Below are 15,254 nucleotides of genomic sequence, written 5' to 3' on the forward strand. Positions count from 1 at the left end.
ACATCCTTCTGAGAAGTGGTCATTATGGTTTCACCAGAATGATAAAGGAGCCCAAGACACACAAAAAGTGAAGAACCCCAGGACTAGAGGATCTTGCCTGAAGTGCCTGTTCCTTTTGGCCTTAAATTCTACCTGTGGCCACATTTGTTCTGGGATTAGATGTGCTCAAGAAGGAGGCCATGAGTAGTGGGGGCAGGGGAAGAATAGGGACCAAGGTAACCAATTTCTCAGCAATCTGAGTTGAGGGAGTACGTCGGAGTTGATCCAATCCAAGACATATTTGAGTCAAAATCCCCTGGACAGCACCCTTGACAAATGGTTATCCAGTCTCTATCTGGAGATCTTTTAATGACAGGGAATTTACCCCATAAAGAAGTTTTCTATTTCATTTTTGGACAGCTGTGCTGGATAGGAAACCTTTCCTTACATTGAGCTGAGATCTGTCACCCATTTTTTCACCCATTGCTTCTAATTCTGCCCTCTCAGGCCAAGCAGAACCATTCTTCTTCAGGAAAGCCCGTCAGATCCTGGAAGACAGTGATTATGCTGTGCTCCCCCCGACCCTTCCCAAGCCTTCTCTTCTCCTGGCCAAAGATCCATAGTTCCTTCATCCACTTCTCAAAGGGCTTGGTCCCTAGGTGTCTCATCATCCTGGTTATCCTCTTCTGGTGTGTTCTGCTTGATAAATGTCTTTTCTTTTTTAAAAGAAGTATTGATATAATTTGCTTTTATATTACTTTCACTTCCCAATATAGCCTGTTCTCATCTCCCTCCCAGAGAACTCTCTCTTAAAACCAAAGAATAAGAAAGTTCAGCAGAACATCGGCCAAGTTTTACAGCATAGATAGTGCTCCATACCCACACTGCCCTCTGAAAAAAGAGAGGGAGGTCAATTCTCCTATCTCTTCTTTGGGGCCAAGCTTAATCATTGCTACTTTATAGCATTCAGCCCTAATTGTTCTGTTATTTCTACTTATATTATAGTCATTATGTGTGTGACTATATATATTTACCTATTTATTTTTCTAGGTTCTACTTCACTATTTCGGTTTGCATTTGTTCATACAAGTCTTCTGATGCTTTTCTGTATTCTTTAACACACACTGTTTCTTACAGCACAGTAATATTCCATTTCATTCATATAATAAAATTTGTTTAGCCATTCCCCAATTGATGGACATCTGCTTTGTTTCCATTTCTTTGATACTAAGAAAAATGCTGCTATAAATATTTTGAGGTATATAGGATTTTTCTTTTTTTTTATCATGTTCAATGTCCTTTCTAATATTAATTGTCTCTGAACTTCTGCCTCTTGGAGGTGTTGGGGGTATTCTCCATGTCTCTTGGAGGGTGCTGATCGAGGCAGGTGGGGGAACGGGGGGTACTTTGAAAGGTAGAGCTTTCCAGGCTAAGAGGATGAAATAGTAATAGGGCCAGGGACCTAGTGAGATTATGAGAACCCGTCCTGGGAGCTGTGTGCCACCTGCTTCCTCCACTTGTCTTCAGTTCCTTACCAGATCTTGGCAGTCATAGGCAGGGGCGGGCTCTCTCTCTCTCTCTCTCTGTGTATCTGTCTGTCTCTCTTGCTCTCTCTTTTTGTCTCTATTTCTGCTCCTCTCACATCGGAGGATAGTGGGTGTGGGCCCTAGGGAGTTTTGTAGTGGGGATGTGGAGAAGTTTGGTGGTAGGGATGTGGAGATGTTCCCTTTTCTAGGCTCACCTTGGGTAGACCTGGCTTCTGGCTGAGGTTTCAGGGCATGAGCTATAATGGAAAAAGCCTGCACCTGGGGGCTAGGGCAGCCTTGGTTCAAATCCCAGCATGGCCACTGACTACCTGTATGAGCTTGGAGAAGGCGCTGCTCCCCTTTGTACCTATTTTCTTTATCTGTAAAGTCTTAGGAGACCTGGTTTCTTGTCCCTCCCCACCACTAATTAAGTGTGACTTTTGATGTCTATTTAATGACTAACATCTCAGGATCTTAGTTTATTCATCAGTAAAATAAAGGGGTTGGATGAGATGGTTAATTAGAAGACTTTTAGCTCTTAAACCAATTCCTGTTTCTGTGACTTACTAGTTGTATGACTCTGAAAAAGCCATATCTTCTTTCTGAGTCTCAGTCTTTTTCTCTGTAAAACGGGGATCAAAGATCTAGAGCTGAATGGACTTCAGAAGCCATCCAGGCCAATCCCATTTTACAGATGAGGAAACTTCCCCAAGCTCACACAGGTAATAAGCATCAGATGTGGTGTTTGGACACAATTCTATAGTAATTGTACCTTCTACCTCACAGGATAATTCGTGATGACAGTGGTTTACAAATCTTAAAACTTTACGGAGATAGAAGTCGTTGATTTTAGTCCTCCCTTCCCCCTTTGCTTGGGTAGGGTGCAGGGGTTGTGCTCACTGTTCCTGCCCTAGAGATGGGCATAGTGAAAGGATCTCCAGTTGCTTGTTTATGCTGCTCACTGCCCCCTGCCTCAGTCGCTCCCCAGCTGGGGCTGGGGAGACGTCATGTGGAGGAGGGAGGGAGGGAAGGAGGGAGGGAAGACCTAAGCCGAACATTCTCATGTCTGTCAGTGCTGATGGGAGCCAGCTGGAGTGGAGATGGGAGGGATGGGGCGGGCCAAGGGGAACTGGATTAGCCTCTGCTCCAGCTCAGCTCCTGGGGAGCCGCTGCCCTGGCCTTCAGCTCCCTTGAGTTGTCTGGGCCCACAGCCCAATGCCCTACCAAGGCAGTCACCTCATCTTCCTGGCCCCCATGTTTGCAAAGGGGGTGAGATGACATCCTTGCTCCCAGGGGCTGTCCTGGGGGGCCTACTGTTCCTGGCAGGTATGAGTGGGATTGACCCAGTGGAGCGGGTGGAGGAGGGCACTGAGCTTTGTCTGTATAGACCAGATTGAGGATGGGGGAGGAGGGAAGGGTCCCTTTGTTACTCCTGGGCATCACTCTATGGAAGGAGGGATTGGGGTTCTTATATTTGGTCTCCGTGGGCAGATCCAGGAGCAATGGATAGGATAAAGAGGGAGGTGGAGAAAGGGAGGCAGATTTCAGCTCTATGCAAGAAAGAACTTTCCAACAACCAGAACTGTGCTCTTGAGTGGACTGATCTGCCTGAGGGAAAGGGGCTTCTCCATCACTGAGCTCTCAAGCAGAGGTGGAATGAACATTTGCTGGGGGATGATGGAGGGGTCCGGAGAGGGGGCAGTCTGGTGTAGGGGAGTCATGTTCAGTCAAGAGTCAGAAAACGGGGGTCCACATTCCAGCTCAGCTACTTACTGGTTGTGCTCTCAGTCTGCTCAACTATGAAATAGAAATCAGCCTACTTTTGCTGCTTCTTTCCCAGGGTTGTTGTGAGGGAGGGCTCTGTAAGCTTTAGAGTGATATAGAAAATGAAAATAGAAAATAGGGGGGCGCAGTGGACGGATTGCCAGGCCTGGAGTCAGGAAGATTCACGTTCGTGAGTTCAAATATGGCCTTAGTCATGTCCTAGCTGTGTGACCCTGGGCAAGTCACTTAACCCTGCTTGCCTCAGTTTCCTCATCTGAAAAAGGAGCCAGAGAAGGAAATGGCAAACACTGCAGTATCTTTGCCAAGAAGACCCCAAGTGGAGTCTCTAAGAGTCAGCCAAGACTGAACAACAAAGGAAATGAACGTAGTTCCAGCCACTACTTAGGTGACTTTGGGTGGGTCATTTCCCTTCTCAGGGCCTCAGTTTCTTCATTTGTAAGATGAAGGGCTTGGACTAGATGATTTCTAAGATCCCCTTCAGCTCTGAAAGCATCCATTCCTGTGGTTTGTGTTCAGGTTTGGTTTGGACTTGGTGTGAGTTGGACAGAGTTACGTTGTGGGGACAGGAGGCTACTAAGGAGCACAGCAGCCACTCAGGGTTCTTGACTTCAGACGTCAGGGGTAGAGGCAGGATGGTTTTTAATGGCAGCTTGGACTGGGGACCCAACAGACTTGTCCTGTTTCATCTCTAGAGGGCAGAGCAAGGAACAGCATGGGCAGTGGATTGGAGTTAGAAATTTGGGTTCAAATTTAGGCTCTGACACTTTTTTCCTTTTGTTAATATTTTATTTTTCCTCAATCTGCCACTTAATTCTGTGATTTTGGACAAGCTACTTCTTCCTGGGCTCCAGTTTCCTCATTCGTAAAGTGCAGGGGAGGGGGGCAGGCATCTACTTTTCTAATCAGACTGAGTCCTTCAGAGCAGGGAGTGTGTTTTACATTTCTTTGTATCCTCAGTGTTTAACATAGTATCTGGCACATAGTAGGCACCTAACAAATGTTTACCAACTGACTTCCTCTAATAGCTTTTCTAATTCTAAAAACAGGGATAGGGATAAGGACTGGACTTGTAATTCCACTGACAGAGGGAATTCCCAGGTGAGGAAACACCCTCTGCCAGGTGCAAGTTGGATAGTGCATTGTAAGAGTCAATGAACAACATAAGAGCCCAGGGTCACACAGCCTGTATGTCTTCACTGGGAGCTGAACTTCTTGGGTCTTTCTGGTTATTTGCTTTGCCATGAAACATCATCAAAACCATTTCAGACTAAGTTACAAGGAGATAGATTTTTGCCTGATATGCCTCAACAGGATGGTGTCCTGGATAAGAGAGTTAGCCCTGGAGTCAGGAAGGCCTGTGTTCAAGTTCTGCCTGTCACACTTAACCTCTTAGTGTCCCTGGGCAACTCTCTGGACCTCTAAGTTATGGAGGAGATACCAATCTGCTTTGGTGAAGGAAGCTTCCTCACTGGCTGTCGCCTGTGATACCAATGAAATGACAGGTCTGGTGAAAAAGAAGGAATGACTTCCTAATAATTAGTGCTGATTGGCACTCCCTTGGTGGCTAATGAATGGTGCAGGGGCAAAAGAACTGAACTTTGAGTGAGAAGAAACCTGGGTTTGAATCTAGCTCTGTAACGGCAACTAAGTCACTTAACCTCTCCAATCCTCAGTTTTCTCATCTGTAAAACGGGGATATAATGCCTACATTTCCTACCTCATCGGGTTGTGAAGTAAATGCTTTGTAAACTTTACAGTATTATAGGGATGGAGGTTATTTCTATTATTAGATATATTTTAATTTTTAACCCTCTAGAGATAATTAGTCTATTGGGTTCCCAGCCCAACCTGCCATTAAAGTAGATATTTTTAAAAAATAGATTTTAAATAAAAAACAAAAAAATTATTTCTGTTATTCAAGCTGACAGCATCTGACTACATCTTAGTGATGCTGTGGAGAGTAGGACAACATGTGAAGATAGGACTCATTTCAGTTTTTAAAATTTGTATCCCCAGTGCCTGGCATATAGGAGGTGTTTAGTAAATGTTTGTTGATTGATTTGATTGGAGTTGATTACCCCACTGGGTGGAAGGTTGGACTAGAAGATGGCTCAGATTCTTCCAGCAGGGTTATTCTGGAGTTCCATGACTGTGGGCTGACACTCCCTCTCTCTCTACAGGTGTATCGTGCATGGTCAATGTTGATGATTGTGCATCTGAGCCTTGTTTCCATGGTGCATCCTGTGAGGATGGTGTAGATGACTATGTGTGCCACTGTCCCCCAACCTGGGGTGGGAAAGATTGCTCTGTCCTGCTCACTGGATGTGAAGGTCATGGCTGCCAACATGGGGCCCAGTGCATCCCCATCTACAAGGCGGGGGCCCATAGCTATACCTGTCACTGCCTGCCAGGCTTTCATGGGCCCATGTGTACCCAATCTACTACCTTTTCCCTGGCAACTGGTGGCTCCTTGCTTGTGGCACTGCCTGTGGGTGATGGGCCTGGGCAACCAGCTGTGTCACTGAGGTTTCGAACTACACTGCCTGATGGACTTCTGTTCTCCCGAGGAGACACTGTGGAAAGCCTCACCCTGGTGCTGTCTCAGGGCACCCTGTGGGCCATACTGAGGAGTGAGGGCACTGAGCTCCCCTTGAGCCTCAACACCCCATCCTTGAGTGATGGGCATTGGCACCGGGCTGAAGTGGTCCTCTTCCACTCAGCCTTGGAGCTGAGGCTGTGGCATGAGGCTTGTGGAAATGGGCCTTGCCTGAAGAGCCAGCCCCTGGTAGAAGAAGTAGCACTAGACTCTCCAGCCTTCTTGACTGTCCATGTGGGTGGTGTGTCTGGGACCACCCCGAGCTTTGTGGGCTGCCTGGAGGATGTGCGTGTGGATGGGCATATGCTAGTGCCCCAGGATCTTGCTGATGGCCGGCCTGGGGTACGGCTGGGCTGTGAGCATACTGATTGGTGTACCTCAGGGCCTTGTGACCATGGGGGATTCTGTGTTGATCTCTGGACAACATTCCGCTGTGACTGCCCTAGGCCTTATGAAGGCCCCACATGTTCCCAGGGTGAGTTCCAAAGTTGGCTGGGGCCAAGGGAACAGGGAAAAGGTTGGCAACAATGGACTGGTTTTAGAAGCCCCTGGTCTGTGGGAAAGATAAAGCCCCTACTCTCAAGGAATACTGGGCATAAGGGGTTACTTGGGTCCAGGGGTCACATCTTCCCACTTCAGACAGAGGATCCCTGAGGCCAGGGGCCATGTCCCTCCCTGCCCCTCTCTGCTCCCAGGATGTTAATACTGCCCAAGGGGGAGGGTGGTGCCTCTCCCCTTTAATCTGGGGTTTCTTGAGAAGTTGGGCAGTGTTTTCTTACTTCAAACCTCAAGGAAGGAGACTGTGTCTCTCTGAAACCAAAGGTTAGACTCCATTTCCCTTTGGGGTATTCTCTCCATGTTGACCATTCCAGCTTGCTGAGGGTTCCTCTGCTGTCCCCTTTCTCCCCAGAGCCACCGGCATGGACCTTTGGCCTCGGGGGCTCCCACAGCATGGCCTCCCTCCTGCTTAGAGATGCACCAGGCCCCAACCTCACTGTCTCTTTTGTTCTGCGTACTCGTGAGGCTACAGGCCTCTTGCTGCAGATGACCAATGGCTCACTGCCCACCTACACAGTGTTCTTGGCCGGAGGGGAGGTCCATGTGGACATAGCTTACACTTCAGTGGTGACCCTTCCTGGACGCTTGGATGATGGACACCGGCACCTGGTGACCCTTGGCTTAGGCTCTGGACAGCTTCGAGGGCTGCCTCTGGGCCCCAGCTATGAGGTCCACGTAGGCAGTCTGGCCCCACCAGCCTCAGCTGAACCCTGGGGGGGCAACTTTAAAGGTTGTCTGCAGGATATCCGTCTTAACAGTCTCCGCCTGGACTTCCTCCCTCTCCTTCACCGAGGCAACTGGACTAGTTCTGGGGAAGTGTATGAAGGGCAGGCCAGCAACCTTACTTTGGGCTGTGTCTCTGAAGACACCTGTAGGGTGAGTGAACAAGCAGGTTGGGCTGTGTGTGTGTGTGTGTGTGTGTGTGCGCGCGCTCGCGTGCGCATGCATGTATACATTCTGGGGAGAGTGAACCACTTAGTAGGGGTTCTTTGACTTTTGTACACAGAATAACAGAGACATTAGAACTTAGAACATCAGAACATGGAAAATCAAATGTAAGAGCTAGAAGAGATGAGGCCACATAGGATGTTAGAACAAAGAACACAGAACATCAGAGCTGGGAGGGACCTGAGACAAAAGAATGTTAGAAGTAGAAAGAATCTTAGGGCCTATTAGTTTACCCCCCTGTTTTTTATAGATGAGGAAACAGACCTAAAGAAATGAAGTGATTTGCTCAAAGTTACAGACAGCCAGTCTATACTGCCATCCTCATCAGATCCATCCTCATTAGCCTGGCCTGGCTTGGTAGCAAGGTGTGGGTGTGTCCTCGGAGACTCCTAGCCTAAGAAAGACTAACCCACAGAGTCCAGGCCTGTGTCTAGACTCCAGAGACTGAGCACGCCCAGACCTGGACTTCTCACTCTGTGAGGCCTCCACGGGGGGAGTGAGCCCAATCCTCCGCCACGTCTCTGTTTGGGGAGGGGCTATTTTTACTGATTCCACCAAACAGGAAATCTTCCTCTTGCCATGAGTGGTCCCCTCATCTTCCTTCTGCTGGATCATAGAGCATTCTTGAGCTGAAAGGGACCCTGGATGACATATAGAAAGGGTGATGAAGTGGAAGGAACACCAGCTTTGGAGACCTGGGTTTGCCTCTTGGCCCTATTACTAGTTGTTTAACCTTGGGCACCTCACAACTTTATTGGGCCTCAGTTTCTTTATCTATTAAATGGAGATATATTTTCACAACCTACCTCAAAGTGTGGCTGTGTGGAGAGTGTTTTGTGAATGTTTTAAGGATGATCGCGGGCTGCTATTTATTGTCTTGTCTAACCTCCACTGGGCAGGAATCTACCTCAACAACTTCTCTGACAAGATCCAAGTTTGTCTAAAGTTAATGTCTAGTTCTAGTGTCCAATTTGTAAACAGGTTGTTCCTCTGCCCCTGGAGACCTCCCAACTCTGGGAGTCTTAGTGTAGGTGGTCCTTAGTGTAAGTGGCTCTGCTCCTCATCGACCCATCCCTAAGCTTCCTGTCCATGCCCTAAAGAGGAAAAAGGGTTGTGACTGAGGGCCTTCCCTCTGATCTTTGGTACCTCCCAGACCTAGTAACCTAGGTCTAACTAACCTAGTATACTAACCTAGTATTAGCTGTAGGACTGACTATTGCCACTGCCCCTCCCTTCTCTGGGGCTCTATTTCCTCCTCTGTACAATGAGGCGAAAAACCCTTGCATTTCTTCCTGAGAAGGGAAGGGAAGGTGTTGTGAGGGAGATGTGTTGTGAAGGAAGGCGTAAGGGAGGTGTCGTGTACCTTTCGGCTCTACGGAAATGGGAGCTGCTTCTCCTCTTTTTTTGCAGCTTGAACCCTGTCACAATGGAGGGACGTGTACTGTGACCTGGAATGACTTCATCTGCAGCTGTCCCCCCAATTTTACCGGGCCCACGTGTGCTAAGCGCTTATGGTGTCAGGACCAGCCCTGCCCCGCTCCTACCACCTGTGCTGAGGTCCCGGATGGTTACATCTGTGAGTAGAGAAAACTATTTGTCCCATCCTTTTCACCTCTAGGAATGTCCTAAGCTCTACACTTGATTCATTCATTGATTCATTCTATTCAACAAACACATTTAAAACCCCTACTGTGGGCACGGGTCTGTCTTTAACCCTGTGGGGGTGGGGAGAAAGACAAAGGATAACAGTAGAAACTAACCTTATGGAGTTTAAAGTCCAATCGAGGAATACAACATAGACACAGGATATAATATTTAATATATCATCCAAGCATGTGTTAGGTACCTACTGTGTTTCAGGCACTGTGCTAAACCTTGGGAATTCAAAGACAAAAAATAAATCTCTACCCTCAAGGAGTTTACATTCTAACGGGTGAGACAATATGTACCTCTACACGACTGAATGAAATAACACATATTTGAGGTGCTTTGAAAACCTTAATGCACTATAAAAATGCTGGATATAAAAATAATAATGGTAATTACTATGATTATTCTAAAACAAATTTGATACAAGGTGATTTGAAGGGACACAATAGTAGCTGAAAGGATAGCTAGGTGGCACAGGAGATAAAGCACCAGGTCTGGAGTCAGTAAGACTCATCTTCCTGAGTTCAAATCCAGCCTCAGACACTTCCAGCTGTGTGACCCTGGGCAAGTCACTGAACCCTGTCTGCCTCAGTTTCCTCATCTGTAAAATGAGCTGGAGAAGGAAATGGCAAACCATTCCCATACCTTTGCCAAGAAAACCCCAAATGGGCTCATGGAGAGTCAGACAAGACTGAAAACCACTGAACGACAAACATAGTAGCTGAGGGGGTTAGAAAGAGCTTCTTCCGGAAGGTGCCCCTAAGCTGAGTCTTGAAGAACATGAGGGATGCTGACAGAAGGGGATGAGGGAGCATCACATTGCGGGGATGTCATGTCATGGATGAGGGACAGTAAGAGGCCCCTGTGGCTGGGCCGTGGGGTGTGGGAAGGGGAGTCATGTCTAAGAAGGCTAGGAAGGTAGGCCGCAGCCACATCATGAGGGCTTTAAAAGCCAAACAGAGGAGTTCTAATTGATCCCAGGGGCAAGGCAGCAGAGAGGTGCAAAGGGCTGTGGGATATCTGAGGATAGGGTGATAAGAAAGGTTTCATTGAGGGAGTGGTGTTAAGTTGAATTTTGAAGCATGGTTAGGAATTCAAGAAGCAAAGAGGAGGAGGGTAGGGCCTTCTAGGTGTAGGGAACAGCATAAGTAAAGGCATGGAGTACGAGAACACAATGTGTATTTGAGGGGGCGGGGGAGTCAGTCAATTAGTGCAAAGTGTCTAGAAAAGAATAACATGAATTAACCTTAGAAAAGCAGAGTGGTAATGGATTGTCGAGGGCCTTAAATGCCAGGTCAAGGAGTTTGGAATGCCCATCTCCTCCTACCTTTTTCTGGCACAGACAGCTACATGTCCCCTAGGGGTATCCCCAAGGATCATCGTACCCTCTAGGAATGTCCTGGACCCTCTTCTCCCCAGGAACAGCCTGTGCCCCATATCTTCTAAGGGATCCCATACTGATTGGGGAGATTCTGGGGTCATGCACACTCCTGGGGATAGTTTGGGTACCACAATCCCAAGGATGATCTTGACCTCACAATTCCTAAGGCACCCTAGGCCAGGCATGCTCACAGCTCCAAGAGATTGACTGGGCCCCTTGTGCCCTCTTGTTTGCATAGCCTGATAGGTCAAATATTACTCAAGGGCATCCTTAGACCTCACATCCAGTAGGCTAAGGTTTTCTCAGGTCTCCCTTTCCCTTCTAAGGGATTGTCTGGGCCCCATACATTAATGATCCATTCTCCACCTCCTAACCCTGCATTGCCCCAGCCAGACACAACCCTTGGCTCTCTAAGAACAAGTAGGAAGTAGACCCTAGCTCTGGTCTCCAGCCTCACCCTTGCTCACAGAGCTCTGTGCCTGTCCCCTAGGTTTGGCCAATGCTACATTCCAAGATCAGCCACCTGCCGTGTTCACCAGCTACAATATGTCGGCCAAACGGGAGTTTGCAGCTCTCTCCTTGGCTTTCCGTACCCGGGACCCTGAGGCCATCCTGTTGCAGGCAGCTGGGGAGGGGGCCTCCCTGTGGGTGGCCATCCACAATGGCTCCTTATCCATGTCCATCCAGAGTGGGAACAGCATTGAGGGGGCCACCTTCAGAGGTGTGGTGCCCGTTTCCGACGGGGGCTGGCACCTGGTCTCCCTGACCATGGAGGAACCGGAAGCTTCTGTCTCTCGTTGGTTGCTGCAGCTGGATGGGGCCAGCAACACGACCCTTTGGGGCCGGGCAGGGAGCCTGGACTTCCTCCGCAACCATGTGCAGATTGTTTTGGCAGAAAACTTCACTGGCTGCCTAGGCCGTGTGACCATTGGTGGCCTTGACCTGCCCTTCGTCCGCCTCAGCATGCCTCTACCCCAGCCAGAGCAGTTCCTTCTGGACAGTGGAGATGACATCCATCTGGGCTGTCATGGTGGCCCTGTGTGTTTGGTGGAACCCTGTTTCCATGGGGGCACTTGTCAGGACCTCTTCAATGCCTTTAGCTGTGCCTGTAGGGCTGGCTGGGATGGCCCTCAGTGTGAGATGGACGTGGATGAATGCAGCTCTGCTCCTTGTGTCCACGGCCACTGTGGGAACCTGCCAGGCAGCTACCAGTGCCACTGCATCCCAGGCTACACAGGGAGGGCCTGCGAGACCAATGTGGATGACTGCTTCCAGCATGCATGCCTGCACGGGGCCACCTGCATGGATGGTGTCCTGGGCTACTCCTGTCAGTGTCCTCCTGAGTTCAGTGGCCCCCTATGCCAGTAGGTACCTGGGCAGGGTGACTTAGGACATGGTGTCTGGAGTCTAGAGAGCTCAGCCATAGTCCTGCTTCTGGTTCTTCTGTTTTCTAGATGTGTGGCCTTGGGTGAGAGGCTTCGATCTCTTGTCTCAGTTTCCTCCTGTGTAAAGCAAGGGGGTTGCACTAGCTGATATCTAAGACCCCTTCCAACTTTGATATTCTGCGCTCTCTGCTTTAACATTCTGTGTTCTAGGGCCCCTTCTAGTTGTAACATCCTGTCTTCTCCCTTCTAACATTGTATCTTCTAGGGTTCCTCACAACTATGACATTCTATCTTTTCTAACGTTCTCTGTTCTAGGGTCCCTTCCAGTTGTACCAATCTGTGTTCTCTCTTCTAACATTCTATGTTCTAGCCTCCCTTTCAGTTTGAACATCCTGCCTTCTCTCTTCTACTATGTTCTAGGGTCCCTTACCACTGATATTCTATTGTTTCTCCTCTAACATTCTGTGTTCTAGGATTCCTTCCAGCTCTAAATAGCCTTCTTCTATATTCTAACATCCCATGTTCCAGGGGTTCTTCCCACTCCAAAATCCTGTTCTAGGTACTAGAGTCCCTTCCAATTGGCTTTCTGTCTTCTCTAGTTTAACATTTTATGTTCTAAAATGCCTTCCAAAACTTATATTCTTTGATGTCATGCTTATTTTCTAGGTGGTCCTTCCCACCAGATGAATGCGGCCACAATTTCACTTGCCTGAATGGAGGCCACTGTTCCGATGGGCCCTGGGGAGCCAACTGTACCTGCCCAATGGGCTACACAGGCCTGAGGTGGGAGAACTAAGGGGAAGGCTGGGAGCCAATGCTGCTAGTATCTGATGACAAAGTGAGGGAAAAGATGTTTCAATGTCCCAAGGCAGGAAGAGAGGAATCTGAGCTGAGGCCTCCTCACTGAGGGAGAAAGGGACCTTCTTCTGTATGGTCCCTGGCCTCTGAAATGCTTACAAACAAAGCTTGCCTTGCTAAATGTCACCTATGAAGCATAACTGGAGGGACTAGGAGATCAGATAATTATGGGATTTAGAGCTGGAAGAAACCTTAGAGGTCATTTGGCCTGGAGAGAGGACAGGGCTTGGATTTGAAGCCTGGTTCTCTGACTCCAAACCCAATAATTTACCCACTAGACCTGCCCATGCTGAAGCACTCCCCATTTAGCCTGTCCCAGTGTGTGAAGCACTGCCATTGGCTCCTCCTTCCTTTGGGCTAAGAAAGCCCCCTGTGGGTTCCCAGGCTCTTTGGGGAAAAAGTGTCAAAAGATTAGCTCATCTAGCAGGGTCCTGAGATAATGGCAGAAGCTGGGGATGGCTAAAAGTTGTTTGTTTGATTTTTTGTCAGGGGGATAAAGGAGTTTGGTTGTGTTAGTGGAGCTGTCAATTAATATATTCATACAGAGTGAAGAGAAAAAAATTAGGAATGCATCCTGAAATGAAGATATGAATATTAGATGCACACATGCATACATGAGTCCTTAGCATACCTAGACAGATGGGAGAGTTTCATCAAACAGTGGTAGAAATCCACTGGTCAAAGCCCCATCTAAATGGTGCTGCTGAAGAAGTCAGGAGACCTGGGTTCTAGTCCTGTGGGACCTCAGCCAGGGCATTTCATTTCTCTGGGCTTCTGCTTCCTCATCTGTAAAATGAGAGGGTTGGACAGATGACCTCTACAATACCTTCCAGCTCTAAATCTATGATCTTGTGACATCTTCCCAGACTGAGACTTGCCACTAACTTGGCGTGTGACGTTGGGCAGGCCTTTTCTCATTGCTTCCCTTATCTGTCAAATGAGCAGCTGATAATCTCTAAAAGTCCCTTCAAATTTCAAATATGAAATTCAGTCCTTATGGTTTTGGTACTCCCCTTCCCAAAGGCCACTGGAGGGTCATGGATAACACTGACCCCTGCAAGGGCCATGGGGTTGAGATGCCAATTGTTCCTTCTTTCTTGGTGAAGGGTCCTTTTAGGAACATAAGATGAAATAATCTTAGAGTAAGAAGTGACCTTAGGATCCAAAATGTAAGAGTTGGAAGGGCCTTTAGACTATTAGAGCACAGAATGTTAGCACAGGAAGGGGCCTCCAAGGGCATCTAGCCTATCACTTATTAGAAATATAACTCCTTTTATAACATCTTTCACAGTCATCCACAGTCTGCTTGAACATTTTTAGGGAGGAGTTCACTTTCCCCCAGAGTCCACTTATGACACCTCTGATTGCTAGGGTGGTCTTCTGGGAGGTAGAGAGGCAGCAGGGCATTGGGGTTGGGTTTGACTTTGGTTCTGAGGCATAGAGTAATGTGTTAGCCCTTGCTTTCTTCCTCATTCCAGGTGTCAAATTCGAGTTCCTGAGTGTGAACCCAACCCTTGCCAGAATGGTGGCACCTGCCAAGCAGCCGGAAATGAGGTTGAATGTATCTGCAGTAGCAGTTTTGGGGGCCGGCGTTGTGATGTGGCTGTGAGTTGGGGGCCCTGGGCTCTAAGCCTTGAGGGAGTGACAGAGATGGCTGAGCGGATTTGGCATAATTTCGATGAGAGCTGTGGGAGTGGGAGTGGGAATAGAGATGCAAATAGAGAAGTTAGTATATTGGCTTGGCAGCAATCTGGTTTTTCATGGGATGTTCACTATGGAGGGAGGGGAGAGAGCTGGCCCACAGTCCCACCCACTGGCACGACAACCTTGGGAGGGGCTGAGACTTTGTCTGAACCCAAACAAAGGGGAGGAAAATACTCAGGGTCACAGGGGAGGGGAACCAGATGAGATGGGTGAGGGTATGAGTCTGAATTTGGGGGAGGGAGAGAGCAGAGGGATCACAGGAAAATACTCTGGGCATCTAGGAGAGGGGGTTTCCTCTCCTAGGTCTCCATATAGCTTGTGTTTATAAAGATAAATCACAGAATCATGGAGCTAGGAGGGATATCTGGGGGCATTCCAACCTACCCTCCAGCAGAAATGCCCTATATCACTCTTGACAAGTGGTCAGCTAGACTCAACTCAACCCTCTCCCACTGTTTCTAGTTCTACCCAGAGGCCAAGCAGAGCAGGTTAATCCATTTGTCCCATGACAGCTGTCTTAAGTATGTTGTTCAGGTTAAATGGTTAAACTTCCCTAGTTCCTTCAATGGAGTGTTCGAGGATGGGACAACTATCATGATTGCCTCCTCTGAGTAGGCTCCAGTTTGTCACCCTCATTTCTAGAATGCGGTGCTCAGAATTGGACACATCATTCCAAATGGGGTCTGATCCCAACCAAGGATGTGCAAACCACCCTGACCCCCCTTTTTTGGTGGGGAAGGTTGGAATCCTTTCCTTTTAAGAGGCACTTTTTAAAAAGCCTGCCTGTATCCTCCTTCCTGATTATAAGGTGAGGACAAAGGGACCTTGGACTAAGAATCATGTCTACAACTCCGTTCTTTTTCCCAAGGTTCCCTCCAGCTCTA

General features: G+C 48.2%; 1 protein-coding gene across 1 annotated transcript in view; it reads left to right on the top strand.

The window, feature by feature from the left end:
• CRB2 (crumbs cell polarity complex component 2) overlaps window positions 1-15,254 on the top strand; it is a 49,344-nt gene that overhangs the window by 32,805 nt on the left and 1,285 nt on the right. The window contains exons 10-15 of the mRNA XM_036749815.1: window positions 5,471-6,361; window positions 6,797-7,320; window positions 8,803-8,968; window positions 10,914-11,787; window positions 12,475-12,591; window positions 14,145-14,271. Coding sequence (XP_036605710.1) covers window positions 5,471-6,361; window positions 6,797-7,320; window positions 8,803-8,968; window positions 10,914-11,787; window positions 12,475-12,591; window positions 14,145-14,271 — 2,699 coding nt within the window. The remainder of the gene's footprint in view (window positions 1-5,470; window positions 6,362-6,796; window positions 7,321-8,802; window positions 8,969-10,913; window positions 11,788-12,474; window positions 12,592-14,144; window positions 14,272-15,254) is intronic.

Source organism: Trichosurus vulpecula, chromosome 3, assembly GCF_011100635.1.
Source record: "Trichosurus vulpecula isolate mTriVul1 chromosome 3, mTriVul1.pri, whole genome shotgun sequence".
NCBI classification, from domain to species: domain Eukaryota; kingdom Metazoa; phylum Chordata; class Mammalia; order Diprotodontia; family Phalangeridae; genus Trichosurus; species Trichosurus vulpecula.